Source organism: Acomys russatus, chromosome 11 (genome assembly GCF_903995435.1).
Source record: "Acomys russatus chromosome 11, mAcoRus1.1, whole genome shotgun sequence".
Lineage (NCBI taxonomy): Eukaryota > Metazoa > Chordata > Mammalia > Rodentia > Muridae > Acomys > Acomys russatus.
The window spans coordinates 54057848-54074755 of NC_067147.1; the positions used below are offsets into that span (position 1 = coordinate 54057848).

At 46.0% G+C, this 16908-nt stretch overlaps 1 protein-coding gene across 5 annotated transcripts in view; it reads right to left on the reverse strand.

Moving 5' to 3' along the window:
• Window positions 1-6149: 6149 nt before the first annotated feature.
• Adarb1 (adenosine deaminase RNA specific B1) overlaps window positions 6150-16908 on the reverse strand; it is a 125592-nt gene continuing 114833 nt past the window's right edge. For 4 of the 5 annotated variants that reach the window (XM_051153292.1, XM_051153291.1, XM_051153288.1 and 1 more), the window contains exons 8-10: window positions 16591-16772; window positions 7667-7845; window positions 6150-6818 (exon numbers count right to left, since the gene is read on the reverse strand). In XM_051153292.1, the coding sequence (XP_051009249.1) occupies window positions 6639-6818; window positions 7667-7845; window positions 16591-16772 (541 nt within the window). In that variant the 3' untranslated portion in view covers window positions 6150-6638. The remainder of the gene's footprint in view (window positions 6819-7666; window positions 7846-16590; window positions 16773-16908) is intronic. The other variant, XM_051153290.1, reaches the window with a different exon arrangement.

Here is a 16908-nt window from a genome sequence, read left to right on the forward strand (position 1 = left end):
CTAGTATCTCATCCAACCTACATCCAAGGATCAAGAGGCCCCTGTTCTTTTGTGGCAGAGTTTAGCTTCTGTTATATTCTATATTCTAGTTTTGTTGTTGTGGGTGTGTTAGAAAACTGAACAAGCTTTTTAAAAAAATTACAGCAATGATCTCAACTATATTCTGAATTTCTAAGCAATATCCCCCAAATCCAGTGGTTCCAAAATTTAAAGGTTATGAGAATGGATTTAATGCTTTATCAGCTGTCAAATCAAGGAGGTTTTTATTCAAGTGTTTTACAGTAAAGGATTATAAATCACTTGGCTTGTTGAAGAATCTGTCATCCTGTCACCCTCAGTCACAGTGTTTATGACACAACTTATCAAAGGGCTGCCAATTACCCGTGATTCTTTGTCACCTTGTTAAACCTAATATATTCAGAAAGGGTCTGGGACATTGAGGTGCAAATTTCAGTTCCCCTCCTAATTTAATATTGGTAAAATGCTTTCCCTACATCATCGTTTTAAATGTACTTTCATTGCAACTCTGTGGTTGCAGAGCTGGCGCCTTCTATTTATGGCATATGTCCTCCATGTAACCTAATCCTTCTTGTCACACCAGTGAACCAAGTCAGACCTATTTTCTATCAGAAGATAAAAAAACTGGCCTACTTTCCCAATAGAAATAAAAGTGTTAGCAAGCTTTTCTAGGGATATTGAAAAAGAAAACCATGAGAAATGAATTATAGTAGACAGCTTGGAAGAGAAATTACTGAAGGCAATAAAGTCAGGATTTTAAACATGTAGATCTAACATAGTTAGATGACTTACATTTAAAGAAAATGAGCCTTAATTTGTAACAACCTCATGAAACATGCAGGTGAATGTTCAGGTTACACACTGAGAAAGAATGAGAAAAGACTTGGCCTTGTGCTTATGGCTCCTAGCTTGTTTGCTTGCACAGGCACACTCTCTCCCTCCCTCCAGTTTCTGTGGTACTGGGAGTAGATGTCAGGGCTTCTCCTCCGTGAGGCAAGTGCTTCCCCTAACAGCCTTTCTCTTGTTAGCATAATCATCAAATGCTTCATATTTACAAAAAAGGAAGGGATGGATTGCTGTTGGAACACAGCCCAAGAACAGAGTCCCAAGAATGTGGGGGTAAATTCTGAGTGCTTCTGAGAAAGTTCTAAGAAAACAAGACAATAGTCATGTGACTTCTGTTGCTTCAAAAACACAGGTTGGTTCTTGGAATGCTTTCCTGCTCCTCCCAGGTATACCGGATAGGAGTGAGTTCACTTCAGCTTATTCATTACACCTGGCTCTTATTTCTTTAAATGCCTCTATAGAAAAGAAAAACACCCCATGCTTTTGCCACACGTAGCTTGTCCTAGTGATTGTACAGCTTGAACTCATGAGAACTTTGCTCAGGTGACTGACTGTTCTTAACCCTCAGAGTATAAACTGTCTGATGCTCTGAACAAAGTTGGCTGTTGCATGAGACTTTAGCTTACCTCATTTTTAGCATCCATTCTCCCAGGCTCAACTGCCAGCTAGAGTGGTAAATAGGCTGCTAAAAAGCTAAGTCAAGTAGGTGTCATATCAGAATATGCATCTGCACTACTGTAAAGAACATTCAGTTCGTTCAGAGGGAACAAAAGACACACTGCCTGGGGACCTAGCCAAATATCCCTCTTACCCTGGAGAGGAGGGCAGCTGCGTTTCCTAAGTCACGCAGGTTAACACTTACTTGCCTCCTGTTTTCAGCCCGAGAAAAACAAAGGCAAACATGTTTAACTTAGCCAATTAAGCCCGATTCTCAGCGGAACTGGTTTTACTACCTGACCAGTTCCAAAGCAGAGAAGCAGGTCACATCTCTGACCATGCTGCTTTTGAAAGCTACGTGGTCCATAAGACTCTTTAAAGATACTTCTATGCTTATTTTATATTTAATTACAGAAATATCAACCAAACAGGTGTTTTCAATAGGAAAACTAAAACCAAAGCCATTCTCAACTCCCCAGCTGTAGTCCCTTCCCTCACATGGTCCCTTACATGATGCATACACATCCTCTTAAGAGTGTGCTATATAAACAGTCTTGTAGCCAGCTCTCCCCAAATCACGAATGCCCTTCCTGACACAGTACCCCATATACTGGAGCAGAGCCCAAATCTCTCCAGGAAGACACAGAAGCCAGGAGCAAGGAACTGAGGGGCTCTCAAGGTAGATAAACACACTGAGCACTTGGCGCAATGTCCAAGAGGTGGCATGACCGACCAGCCACACTCAAGACCCACAGCTCTCAGGCGGCAGCTAGCCAAGCCTTTCAAAGTATGATAAGAGGTTCTGACTCTAGACCTGAATTGGAGGCAAGGACAAGGAAAACATACGACAAGTCATAGTGAAACGTCTTAGTCTTTATTGAGAACATCTCAGTCCTTTGTCTACATGTGACAGCGTCTCATGCTCAGTTCCGGCTGGGCTCGGTGTGAGAGGAAGCTCATGCAGGCTGCAACACGTGGTATATACATAAATATACATACAGAGAACACTGAGGATTGTATCTTAGCAACACGTTTCTTGGCTGAATTACATTCATGTAAAGTGTCCAGATCCTAAAATCAAATTAAAAGTATATAACTCAAAGCCTGGAAAAGCAAACAGCTTTTAGGGGCTTATCCTTTAACATTCCACAAACTGTGCTTTTAACTCACTGTGTTCCATTCAGAAGAATGGCCCATCAGTTCCTTAAGTACCATCAGCTCCTGCTGTGGCTACAATTAAGTGCTTCTGAGGCTGGGCACTTGTCATTCAAACAGCAAACAGAAAGTATAGGCACTACCACAGAAAGTGTACTGAGGAGCCAGTCCTGATTGGTCAGATCTATGTGACTAATTTGCTCATGGTCCCTGGCAGGTCCCTAATGCCCCATGTGGAGCAGTTCACAGCTGCAGAGTGGGTAACCACCCACTCAGCCTTGGAGAGACTGTCACATGATAGATAGAGACAAGGACACATACAAGCTGTGCACACTGAACATGTATACTCTGCCCTTCCCGTGATATAGTCTGGGGCTGACAAGATGAAGGGATCTTCTGAGAGGTTCCCTCATTTTGAGAACTTACAGATGTGAATTTCAGCTCATTTGATTTCTCTTTCTGGATCAAAGTTATGACTGGGCAGAGCTGACAAGCTGCTCCTATACCGTGTGAATTTACTCTTAGCACAGGGTGATGCGCAGCTCACCCCACATTCCCGATCCTTTGGTGGCTGCCCACTTTTGGTGCACTTGTCTGAAACTAAAGGGGAGATGTAAGTTTAAAAACCAAGCATCAACTAGAGGTCAGAGGAGCTGGGGGTAAAATAAATAGAGAGCAATGCCTTATGAGATGATGGCTTGAACTTATTTTCAATTAAAAAAAAAAAACACAAAAGTTCAAAATAGGAAGAATGGTGAAAGACTCAGATTCATATTCAAAGTTCTTTGGTGCCCCTCACTGGGAGAGGTGCTCCCTTGGTGTTCTTCGCTGGGAGAGGTGCTCCCTCAGTGTCCCTCACTGGGAGAGTTGCTCCCTCCTGATACCATTAATGGACCAGGCCTAATGGGCACAGACACCCACCCTGCCTAGATCAAAGTGGAGAGCCTGGGCTCTACATAAATGTGCTAGCCCACCAAGACTCCCTCATCATAATGACCTCCTATTTTGTAGCTAAGACCTGTCAAAGTTGGGCCTGAATAATCCTCAGGGACACTATTTTGTGTTAGCTAAGTGCACACAACCGAGAACCTTCTGACCTTTACCTGCTGAGGTATCCAGAACATTTTCCATCAGGTTCTTTATGTGTCAAGCTTTCTGCTGAGTCTGTTACATTTAGGCCCTGGACATGGACTACCATCATGATGTCACCATGGTGACCTTCAGGAAGGCTTCAAAAAGCTGAGTGTGTTTTGTTTTGTTTGAGATGGGGTTTTCTCTGTGTAGCCTTGGCTCTCCTGGAACTCGATCTGTAGACCAAGCTGACCTCGAACTCAGAGATCTGCCTGCCTCTGCCTCCCAAGTGCTGGGGTTAAAGGCCTGTGCCACCACACCTGGCTGAGCTTAGTGTCTTAAATCAACATTTGCTTCCCTTTCCGCTGGTCGCAAGCTGTTTGAGCTGCCATATCCTGGGAGCAGGGGAAGGTGGTACACTCCCATCGGCCTACTTTGCACTGCAGGATGCCTTCCAGGCTGTCTTCCTCCCTACCTCCAGGGCCTAAGTCAAGTCTAAGCAGGACCGGTCCCTGTGGTTTTAGATGCTATATGTTGTAACATTCACTTCCTGGTTGGGCACCCTTGTTATCTGACATGGAAAGCCAGGCATAAGACATGGTTTTTAGTCTATGTGGAATATACTTTTGCTACACGTTAAAACCAAGATGTATTTTAAAAAACAAACAACAACAACAACAAAACAAAGCAAATAACCCAACTAAATCCATCTCCCCATCTCCACTAGAAAAAATATAGTTTAAAAACAAGAGTAAGAAGCCGGGCGTGGTGGCGCACGCCTTTAATCCCAGCACTCGGGAGGCAGAGGCAGGCGGATCGCTGTGAGTTCGAGGCCAGCCTGGTCTACAAAGTGAGTCCAGGATGGCCAAGGCTACACAGAGAAACCCTGTCTCGAAAAACAAAAACAAAAACAAACAAACAAAAAAGAGTAAGAACACACCAACATGGTGTTTTTCTTTCTGGAAACTGCAGGAGCCTGTGGGGAAGGGGTGGTACTATGATAAAATGAGACCCTTTCTCTAAGGAGCCCCAGTGCCTTTCACCCAAACAAGGCCCTGCCCTGCCATAGCATGCAGGGCCCTGCAGTCCTGACTGGGAGGGCTCGCTCTTGTCAGGAGGGCAGATGGTGAGCGGGAGATACCTGTGATAGCACGTGTCAGTAGGGAGTTCTGGTAGGACCTTCATGCCATGAGGGTCAAGCCCCACAGGATGAAGATCATGTGAGATACTCACAGGGACAGAGACAGGGCTCCTGACACGGACATACAAGTAGGTCTCACTTGAGCAACAACACACAGCCTCTTGAGCCTGCTGGGCATCTGATGGAGCTCACAGTGGTTATGCTCCTTCTGGTTTTTCTCAGTGTGTCAAGGACACAAGCTCCTGGGTGAACAGCTCAGAGCCACGCAGCTGTCAGTGCTCTGGATGCGGCTGTGGTGGATGTATGCCGTGGGATGGGTCTGCACCTTCTCTGCTCGTGGCCCTGAAGTTCTTCAGAGCAACCTGCTGGACCAGGCTGGCATGTTGAGCTGACAGCTGCAGCCCCTCCTCCCTCTACTCCTTCCTAGTCCTGAGTGGAAGCAACAAGGCACCTGGGGCAAGTCTGAGCACAGGAGGTCCAGGCGGTCCATCCAGGGCCCTGGGGCCACCCTGTGCTTAAAGGGTGCTGCGTGGCATCTTGGACTTCAGCCGCAAGATGCCAGTAGCACCCAGGCCTGCCTGTCGAGACACCAACGTCTGGTCTGCAGCGCTCCAGCCTCACACTGTCTCACCAGCTTCAAACCTGAATATTTTCCTTTTTCAAACGCGTATCTGATAAAGCTGGAAGGAATAATTTAATAGTATGCCTTACCTGGCATGCTTCAAGAATGGTACCTGCTTAAATAACTCTTTCTATCCTGTGATGCTTTCTGAGTAGTCAGTGGTTCCTACCCACCAGATCCCACAGAGGGAGCAGACAGAAGGCTGTGCTCTGTGTGCATAGCCGCCCTATTGAGTTCTTCTAGTCACAGACCTATCTGGTTAGAACTCCCCAAAGATGGCCAGCCAGTGCAGGCTATGGACATATTTCATCTTCAGTTAACCAGAAGCAGATCGAATTTTCCATTATTTGAGCCTAACCAGGGGCATGGAAGTTTCTAGAGGCAGCTGAGGTGGCAGATCCAAGGTCATGACTCTGTAGGACACAGCATCCCTGCTGCAGGGCTATTGTGTGCCAAGTTCATACCACATCATGCTGGGGTCACCCCAGGAGAGCTGTTGAAACCTACTGTGAGAACCTAACTGTGAAGGACCTACGGAGAGGAGCGGCCATGCACAGATGCACGTGTGGCGGCTCTCTTCTACTTCCTACCTCTAGAGTCTCGTGCTCTTTCACATAGAAATGCTTTTTTTTTTTTTTTTTTGCAATTAAAATAATGTGGCATAAAAGTGACCTGACATAATTACTTCTTATTTTATAAATCTCATTCCTAGCTCTGAATAAATTACTTATTCAAGAATCTCACACAAGGTAATTTCTATTTTCCTATACTCGAGGAAGCCCTACTCAGTAGAACTCAACGTCTAATGTAAACTGAGATATAAAGCGGTCACTGGGTAGCTCAAGAGGGGAAATGTGTGGCAAGGGGTGGTGATGGGCCCCTGTGCCCCCCATGCGCCCCCACTGTGCACCTGATCCCCATTCACAGATGTGAGGTGCCCGGCACCCTACACATCCCCATGCTGCCCTGTTGGGGTGAGAGCTGCTGGGGATGGTGCTTGGTGTCCACTGGTTCCCCCAGACTCCCCATGCCCTCTCCAAGGTGCACACCTGTCCCAGTTCAGATGCAAGGCTCTGGGGGACGATTCGGCACTGCAGCCTCGCACTCTGCGCTTGACACCCGTCTGGCTCAGGGAGTGAGAGAGAACTGGTCCTGCTCTGTGGGCTTCTCCACCCAGGCGCCCAGCCCTGCCTTGATGAAGGCAGTGAACAGACGTGCCTTGGCAGCCTGGTACTCCTTCGCTGCCAGCTTGGATTCGTGGTATGTGGTGGGTTTAGTGATCTTGGTGCGCAGCAGGTGGGGGGGAACCTGTAGAAGGACACATGCACACGTGAAGCAACTGTTGGAACAGCAGCAACAGAAGAGAAAGAGACTAGCATGATGGTCACACACGATGCTCAGGGTTGTGCTGGTCTGTGAAAAAGCAAACAGAAGGTGGTGCTCTCCTAGACAGATGAGTACCCACAAGAGGCCAGGCCTAAAGCTCGGTTTCCTGTCTAAGCAGTGGCCTGCAGGCCAGATAGATGGCTGCAGGACCCATGCTTCTGGTAGGTCCCAGGGGACAAATTCCCAGAGTGATATATGCCTTGCCATGTGGCAGAGGCTAGAGGTGTCCTGCAAAGACCTTGGGTCACCATGACAGTGGTTGTCTGTCCCCATGAGAATGGTAGAGTTTGTCTGAGCCCCACACCACTGCTCTGAGCAGGCCTCCATGTCCCCAACAAGCACGTAGACAAGAACGAATGTTATCCTGCCTCATTATCTGATGTTTTGCTTGGGGAGAAAGGGCTCTGCAGCTAAAGTAAGTTTCTGACCCTTGATAAAGGGAACAGAAGCCAGCACAGCACTGCTCAGTGGCCACCCTTCTTTTTCACAATTCCCAGCACAGTGGCACGAGCAGTCTCCTTCCCCCGTGGCAGGACAGCAGCTAAGACTGCAGGGGTTGGGGAGGAAGCTGCCTGTGAGGCAGCCCTCAGGCTCCTGGAACCAGGGCCATCCTTCTAAGCTAGCAACAATCTGAAGAAATAAGAGTTTCCGAGTGATCTTGTGAGGAAGTTGCAATGACGACATGATGATGAAAACCATGAGGGATGGAAAGAATGGAAACGGACACGCTGGGGGAGGTAGGCCGACACCCAGTGAGGGTGCCTCAGTACCTTGCCGTGGACACGCATCCAGCGACAGTACAACGCGTGCTTACACAGGCGGGATGGGCGGCCTAGCTCGTCCTTCCCTGTTGTGGCATTGATGACCTCAATGGCAGAGTCGCCCACTGTCCAGTTGACACTGAAGTTGGGTGCCTTCCCTGGCTGCCGTGCCTCTGCATTGCTGATGCCTGAAATTAAGAAGACACAAGAGGTGATTTGAAGCTCCTGTTTCCCACCGGGAAGAAGGAGGTGCCCAGCACAGCACACAGTTCAGAGCTGAGAAAGTATATCATACCAGGACAAGGCACACAACTGTCACAAGGAGGCAGCTGAGCCTCCCAGTGTGCTGGGACTCTTGGTGTCCCAGGAAAGAATAGAGCTGAGAAGGCAGAATTGATACATAAATATATACTTGTCTGCTTGTCTGTGAGGGGCAAGAAGACAGCGTCTGATAGAACCCTGAATCTATAAGATTCCCTACCAAGTATGTCTCAGCCCTCCCTGGGGGCCTACAGGGTTAGAAACCTTGCCAGGGACACAGGGACTCAGGTTCTGTAAGGTGGAGCCAGCAGGGCTGCTCAAACACTGCATACAGTCCTGCCACTGAAATGCCATATATCCAGGCCATTCAGTTTCACAACCTAGCACTCCAGGTGTGCAAGGAGCCCTGGGACTTAGCAAGTAAGCACAGGTGTAACCATGTACTTAAGTTATTTCATCGTAACCAACCACATGCCTGATTTGAGGAGTGAAAGGGAACTGAAACTACACATTTAAATCCGTATGCTATGCCTTATGATACAGGACGTGTGGATGCTGTGGCCCTCTCACAGCCAGGGTTACTGAGAGAGAGTGGCATAGGGACATAAATGCAGAGGTAACCTGAAGGCGGGAGAGTGTCCCTGAGCCGGAGGATTCATCTCAGCATGCTTGTTACTCAAGACTAATGACTTCTTAGAGGAAGAGGTACCTTGCACACACATACAAGACAGAGACAAAGCCCTGAGCCAAATGTCTAATGAGGAGCCAGTGTCTGAGATTTAATCACAGGATGCAAAGTGCATAAGAAAATACCCGAGAACCCTAGATGTGAAGGTAGAAGCTACTCAGAATGAATTCACACACACACACACACACACACACACACACACACACACATACACATGCATGCACATGTACACAAACACACACACACACAACATACACGCGCGTGCACACACATGAGGGGGAGGAGACAATATGAGAATAGCAAATCATCAAGATGTGAGACAAGCATCAATTCTATGTATAACTAACTTTCTTAAAGAGATGAGGCACAAAAATATGAGGAGAGATGAATAAAATCTTTCCACATTCTACAAAACCGGCAAACTATAGACTAAGACACCCAGCAAACCCCAAGCATAGAAATAGGAAGAAAACTACATCAAAGCATGTCATGATAAACCGCTCATCATCAGCATAGAGTGAAATTTTAAGCTCAGCCAGAGAAGACACACAGAGGAACCAAGATGGGCTGGACAATGCAGATAAGACCACAGGGCAAGGCTCTTGAGTTCTATAAAAGCACAAAGCCCCTACCATCCACAAAAATACACTAGCTCAGCAAAATGTATTTAAAGATGAAAGCAAACTACACTTTCAGACATACTGACGCTGAATTATTAATTCATCGTCACAAGACTCTTAAAAGGAATGTAGGAGAGTTATCCAGTCAAAGGTGGAGATGATGGCAAGACCCATACAATGGGAGGGGGAAGAGGAAGCGGGAGGGAGGGAGACGGGGAGGGAAGGAGGAAGGGAGGGGGAAGGGGGAGGGGAAGGGGGAGGGGGAGGGGGAGGGGGAGGGAGAGGGGAGGGACAGGGACAGGGAGAGGGAGACAGAGACACAGAGATAGACAGAGAAGAAGTGGGAAGAGAGACTCCTCTATCATTTAAATACCTTTAAATGTTAATAGAATCTTGAAATAAAGTAATTGTGTGGGATTTTTAGCACACACAAAAATTAAATTGTGACAATACAACAAAGGCTGGGGGAAGAGAAATGGGAGCATCTATTGTAAGAGTCAAGGGGTTGTTTCTGTGTATAAACTAGGACAGTATCACTTGAAGGCAGACTGTGGTACATTAAAGATGTATATTATACACCCCCTCCCCATTTTCTTCCGAAACAAGGTTTCTCTGTATAACAGCTCTGACTGTCCTGAAACTCACTATGGAGACCAGGTTGTCCTTGAACTCACAGAGATCCCCCTGCTTGTGCCTCCCCCAGTGCTGGGACTAAAGGCATGAGCCACCACCACCATCTAGCTTATAAACCCTTTAAAGTTATTAAATCTACAAAAGTAACAGCTGAAAAAGTAAAAAGGAGCTAAAATATCATCAATAAATACAATATTATGGTAAGAAAAAATGGAAAGGAGCAACAAGAAACATTTGGACCAACTAGAAAATAAATAGCAAAAATAACAGAGTTAATATAATCACAATAAAAGTAAGTGGTTCAAACACCTCAGTGAAAGAAAGAGATTATCATGTTTAAAATAAAAACACTAAAAATATCCATATGCTATCACTAATCAGAAGAAAGTGCAGGTCACAAAGCAGATCATAGAACAAGGGACATTTCCAGAGATAAAGGTCATCAATGATAAAGGAGATGGTTCATTAAGAAAAGTCAACAACTCTAAACTTTTATGCATTTATCACAGAGCTAAAACATACATGAAGTAAACACTTAAGTTGGCAGGAGAAATAGACAATCTATAATTCTAGTGAAGATATAGTTAATATCTTTCTCTCATGAACTGTCTGATCCAGTAGTTCAGTAAGAATATGGAAGACATGACAAACTCAGTCAACTTTGTTGAGATGACATTTATAGGTCACTCTACCTAAACAAACAAACAAACAGAAAAAACCAAACTGATATTCTCACAGAACATGTATAAGGACAGATATAAAAACATATTCATGCCAGGCAGTGGTGGTACATACTTTTAATCCCAGCACTTAGGCGCAGAGGCAGTAGGGTCTCTGAGTTTGAAGCCAGTCTGGTCTACAGAGCGAGTTCCAGGACAGCAGGGACATACAGAGAAACATTGTCTTGAAAGCATACATACATATATACATACATGTGTGTGTGTATTGTATACATATGTACATAACAGAACACACATGTGGTAGTCAGAGGACAGCCTGTGCTAATGGTTCCTCTCTTTACACCATATGCACCCAGGGATCCAACACAGGTCATCAGGCTGGGCAGCAAAGGTCTTTAACCACTAGCCATCTCACTAGCCCAATACAGAACACTGCTGCCCTGTAAGAGAAGTCAATAAATTTATTTTTATTTTTATTTTTTGAAGTCAATAAATTTAAAATGACCTAGATTATAAAATGAAAGTCCATTTGAAATTGGTAACACAAACACTCTGCAAACCTCTAGTATTCTAAAAGTAAACAGCACACTTGCAAACAACCTACAGACAAGGAGTTTTGAAATGATTGAACATGAAAACACAACATAATGATATTTATGAATGTTACAAAAGTGGTAAAAGACAATGACCTCTGCTAGTACCTTGAGGAACTGGAGAAAGAGCAAACAACACATTGTGTGCACAAAAAATGAAATAATAAAGATGAACTAGAATAAAAAAACTGTCAAGAGAGTAAAGGGGAGAAGGAGGGAAAGGAAGAGATGGAGAGAGAAAGGCAGAGGAGAGGTGCTCTTGCACGCTCTCTAGAACTTTTCAAAACACAGATTTGGTTACCTACATGGCTACCTACAAAACAAGAATGGGCACTGCTCAAAAGGAAAGTATCACAGACGTTACCATGGACAACTGGTTCAGTGTTACCTAGCAGCTGGCCGCACTGCTTAAGTAAACAAGGTATGGGCAGGGCTCTTGCCAAGAAGCATGTGTGCTGGGTCTACCCAGCATTTAAACAGTTAAGACAGCTTCCTGACATGTGTTCAAGCTGCAGACTTGCTGGACAACTCTGTAGCGTTTTGGGCTATGTACTGAATCAAATAATTTCCTCTGAGAACGACACCCTTTGAAGGTTCTCACATGATCCTTGCTTCTGACTCGTCTTAGGATGTGCAACTGGTTCTTCCTGGGTTTGTTGCTGAGCTATCCTGCTGCTGAATGGAACATAGCAAGACAGCTCTTTTTCTGAGGGGAGGAGGAATGAATGTCCACTTAGCTGCAGTCTGTGGGAATCTCTGACCATAATGAAACTGGACTGCTTATATACAAATGGCTATTTGTATTGTGTCATCTTCCTTTTCAATTGCATTACTTCTGTGTGACAAACCCAGAATAAAGGACCACTGTTGAATGGAGCCTATGCACTAGACCTGCACTGCTCTACATCAAAGCTAACTGGTCAATTAATAAGAAGTAAAACTCTAAACGTGCAAACTTCGCCCCTTATAGTCTAAGTTAAGTAAACTGCCATCTTTAACAAAAACAGAGCAAATAAGGCAAAAAGAAAATAGCTAGCCCAAGGTTCCAATCTAACTATATACTTTAGCTGAGCAGAAGGCTAGAAATGGTCACAGGAGGACATTTCAAGTCTCCAGGGCTGACACATCATGAGAACGGACACCCATGAGCAACTTATCTCTCTGGGGCCGCAAAGGGAGAACTAGGGTAATGAGGTGATCATAGGCCACCGTGCAGAAACCAATAAAACAGGAACGACTCGGCTGGTAATGAGAGTCCCCAGTTGGTGTAAATTAAGTGTGCTAAATAAGAACTTTTAACACAAAACTTGAGTGAAACTGTGAATTAGCCTAGGAGAGATGGCACTGACAGTTTTTCTTATTTGCACTTCAAAGGCACGTTCTAATAAGTTCTTCACATAACTGAATGATAAGAAAATGATATACTTTCACAGGAAATAAGAATTAATTCTCCTACACATTTAATTCTCATACACATTCTATATGTAATGACCAGTAAAGATAGTTATGATCACTAAGGGTTCATGTTTTAGAAATTATTATTAGTCCTTATTAGTGGATTAAGGGAAAGTCTTCATTTTGCAAATAAGAAACTGAACACCCCACTCCTTCCTTTCAGGGGACCTGACTAAGGGACTTCACATGGAAGACAAGTAAGTGCTCTATCACTGAGCACCTCCTTAGCCCCAAGGCATGAGCTGTAAGGGAGGTCATGTACATGGTATCTGCCCATGGTGGCCCAAAGAGCCACTAGACATGGGTGGGAGGGGCCTCTTAGCAGCTGTGTCCACTGACAACCAATTCCTTAAGCCAGGAGCAGAGTAGCTGTGGACTGTCACCCTTACTTTCTTTACAAAAACTGGCTTGGGTCAGGTGTGGTGGCATAGGCCTGTAATCCCAGCACTAGGGGAGGCAGAAGCAGGTGGCTCTCTGTTAGTTCAAGGTCAGCCTGGTCTACAAGGCGAGTCCAGGACAAGCAAGGATTCACAGAGAAACCCTGTTTTGAAAAACCAAAACCAAAACCAAAAAAAAAAAGAAAAAGAAAAAAGCTGCTGTGAACCTACCAGGATGAGCAGCTACTGTTCTCTGCAGGGAGGGGTACAGCTTCCCCAAGGCCAGGTAGTCTTACTGTCTCCCCAGAGCTCCCTCACACACAGGCTGCACTCCTCGGAATCATATATCCATGCCCTTTTGTTTGTCCATTCTTGTGACAATATTGCCCTTAAAACTAGCACTAAGGAGCCCAGTCCATGCCAATACCATCCTAGCAGCTTGTCTGTCACCCAGGCCCTAGAGCCCTCCTGTGAGGGCAGTCACTACCACTGGACTTCCCTCTTGAACCTCAATGAGGCTTGAACAAAGGTCTTAGTCAGAGAAGGATGGAAGTCAGGGAACCTATTGGACAGGAGCTGACACCAGGCTGCCCTAAAACATACATGTGGTGGATATGCAGTGCCAGGAAAGAGCTGCTGAGAGAGCTGGAGAGGTTGCTGCTTCCAATCACTAGGAAATGAAGAGATGGCTCAGGAGGTATGGTGCTTTCGCCACAAGCATGAGGGTGAGGCCCTGAGTTTGGATCCCCAGCATTTGCATAATGTGTGGCCTCATGCCAAAGTCTAGGGTGCACCAGGAAGTTCTCAATGATATACGTTCACAGGGAATAAGGATTAATTCTCCTTACTTCAAGTACGACCACATTTAAAACAAGGAAAACAAGAAGCAGCCCAGTGTGTGTGTGTGTGTGTGTGTGTGTGTGTGTGTGTGTGTGTGTGTGTATTTATGTTCCTCCCTAATGACATGGTACATTAGCAGTCATCTCACAGGTAAAAGGGAGGAGGCAGAGTTTCTCAAACACACCACCAACTGTAAGACATGCTTGAACTTTACACATCTGCGCAGTCTAGCAAGGGGCTGACAAATTGACTGCTGTCCCAATTGTCCCTTTGCTCAAGCCACAGTTCTTATAAACAGGGACTTTGACTCTAGAGAACTGCAAAGGCTCTGCTATGATGGGGACTTTCCAAAAGTGTGACCTCACAAATTGAAGAGGATACCAAGTTCTCTGACTGTTTTTGTTTCTGGGGACACCCACTATGGTATCTGTCTCCATCTTCACCTCTTCGGGGATCTGACTTTGCTATGGACTGTGGAAGCAGGAGTGTCTGCCTGCCCTCTGCGCAGTCCCTGGGTCACCTGACTTGCTGTTGGGCCATCCTTTGCCAGCCTCACAGCATCCTCACTCGAGCAATACAGAGGCAACACCCTGCACTGCTGATTGCAAGGAAAACATCGGAAGCAGCTGTACCTTGCAGTGACTCGAGTGCTGCCGTGGCTCACACTCTGCTTCTTGAAACTGAGCCGTACTCTCCTGTACTTCTCATCCAGGAGGATCAGGAAAGGTACCTGGCCCATCCCAATAACTTGGCAAAAGAAGAAACTGAGGCACACAGGCTACCAATGAGGCAGCCAACAAAGGGTTGTGACCCAGGCTTTCTTTGACACCTACAAAGTCAACCTTGTTGGCTGCACTGCAGGTGTGGTCTATGGGAATGTAGGTAGGCTGGGGGCGGGGACTACAAAAATGAAGAGTCACGAAGGTCTCGGGGAGCAGAGGTGATGTGGAAAAGAGAAGGTGAATGTTTTCTTTCATATGCTTTGTACTCTCCAAAAACAGGAACACAATAGTAACTTTATATTCTACCCTGCAGATATGTCATTATATTTTACATATATATGAATTTTATATACATAAAAATGATAAAACACATCTGACTTTCATAAACGTGGTCCATTCCAGATTTCAGTTCTTGATGGGATGTTGCCTAGATAGTCTAGTTAACTTCTTTGGGGCATCTGGGTACATTGTGTCTTATATTCACACTCTAAGAATTAGTACAAGAGAGACAACCAGAGCTGAACACTCACAGGGTTTTGGATCTGGTTGGACTGTGCTCTCTGAAGGCCACGTGCAGAAGCTTGTGCTTACTGAGCTGAAGCTAAGGTGGAGGAACCTTTCAGAGTTGATGCCTAGTAGAGGAGACTGGTCACTGGGCACATACCCTCATATGGAATCAGTGCTCTCACAGAGCCCCGTCAGTTCCTGGAGAGCAAGTTCGTATAAATAGGGGTCCTGACCCCTACCTTGCTCTCGTGTGTGTGTGTGTGTGTGTGTGTGTGTGTGTGTGTGTGTGTGTGTGTGTGCGCGCGCGCGCGCAGGCGGGAAGATGCACCCTGGTTGTGTGTGTGCCTGTGGAAGCCAGAAGAGGCAACAGATTGCGTGGAGCTGGAGTTGGAGGAGGTTATGAGCCACTGTGTGGGTGCTAGGGCTGAACTTGAGTGCTCCTGACTGCTGAGCCATCTCTCCAGCCCCACCATGGGCTCTGCACGCGTTCTTCTCTCTATTGTGATGCCTTCCTATCCATCCCACATGAGCTAGATGCTGAACGGATGAGGCCCCTATCTTGCACTTTCAGGCTCAAAAACTGTGAGTTAAACAAGCATCTCTTTATAAAGCATGTGCTCTCAAATACCTTGTTACAGCAACAGCTAATAAAGTTCAACTTAACCATAAGGCCTTATGATTAAAAAAAAAAAGGACTAAATCAGGAGCTGCAATATTTGACCCTAGATAACCTTCATCTATGTCCTTCCCGGCTGACTTCATATGCTCTGACAGACATGCTGTCAAACAAAAGTCCACACTGCTTTCTTGCAGTTAACGACATGCTAGCAGCCAAGCACTGAGGCAGAGTATACATGCACCCCCCCCAAAAAGCGTTTTTTTAGTTTAGGATATGGTTTTAGTTTTGAGCTTACAGAAGTAAGTAAAATGTTATTTTTTGAAAGAGTAAAAATACCTTAACTGTGTCCTTTTAAATAAGGGTGGGCTTAGAAGTTAGGACCCTTGAATTCAAAAGCTCCTGTTCACATTACTGTTAGCCACTGACACTCTAAAAAAGAAAAGAAACCAGTAATAAAGGTGTCAAAGGCAGGAGAAGGCACCAGTGAAGGAGAGGCAGGTGTGGTCAGCACAGCTGCCACACTCCACGGTTCAGAGGGAGCTGGGTAGGCAGACACCAGCAGCACGGGATAGCATCTGAGTGAGGGTGGATGGCTGCCAAGCCCCAGCCTGGCTGGTCTGGGGAAGAACGCCTAAGCCTTTGTCACTGAGGCAGGAGTGAACACAAAGTACACAAGAAAACACAGAGGTGTTGGGCTCCTGCAACCTCTCTAGCGACTAGCACGGCTCACAAGTGTGGAAAGGCATTTGTCTTGTAGGACTGCCTTAAACAGCCCTGGAGACCAGGCCAAGAGGCTCAGGGACGAGGTTTTGCTCCCCTTTTAATGGCTTTGCTGCCTGCTTGGCAGCCATACATTGGCTCCAGGTTGGGTGATGTGTAGGACCCAGACACTTTGAGCTAGGGGCACTGAGGTAGGATGGTGACACGAGGGTACTTGCCGCTGAGCAGGGGCTTGTTGAGGGTGTAGAGTGGTGGCAGGTCTTCTATGTTGGAGATCCGCTGGTACATGGCCCTGGAGAGGTGGTCCCCATGGTACAGGCTGCCCAAGATGATGCTGGAGAAGTAGATGGGCTCTACGAAAATGCTGAGCAGGGACCCCTGGATGCCCACCACGTTCCAGCTGCAGGGAGAAGAAGCAGCAGATCTCAGTAGACACAGGTAAGGCATCACACACAGACACAGCAGAGACCCACGCTAATGCTGGAGGGACTATAAAAGGTGAAGACCATGGCAGTGAAAATTGGTGATTTAATGTC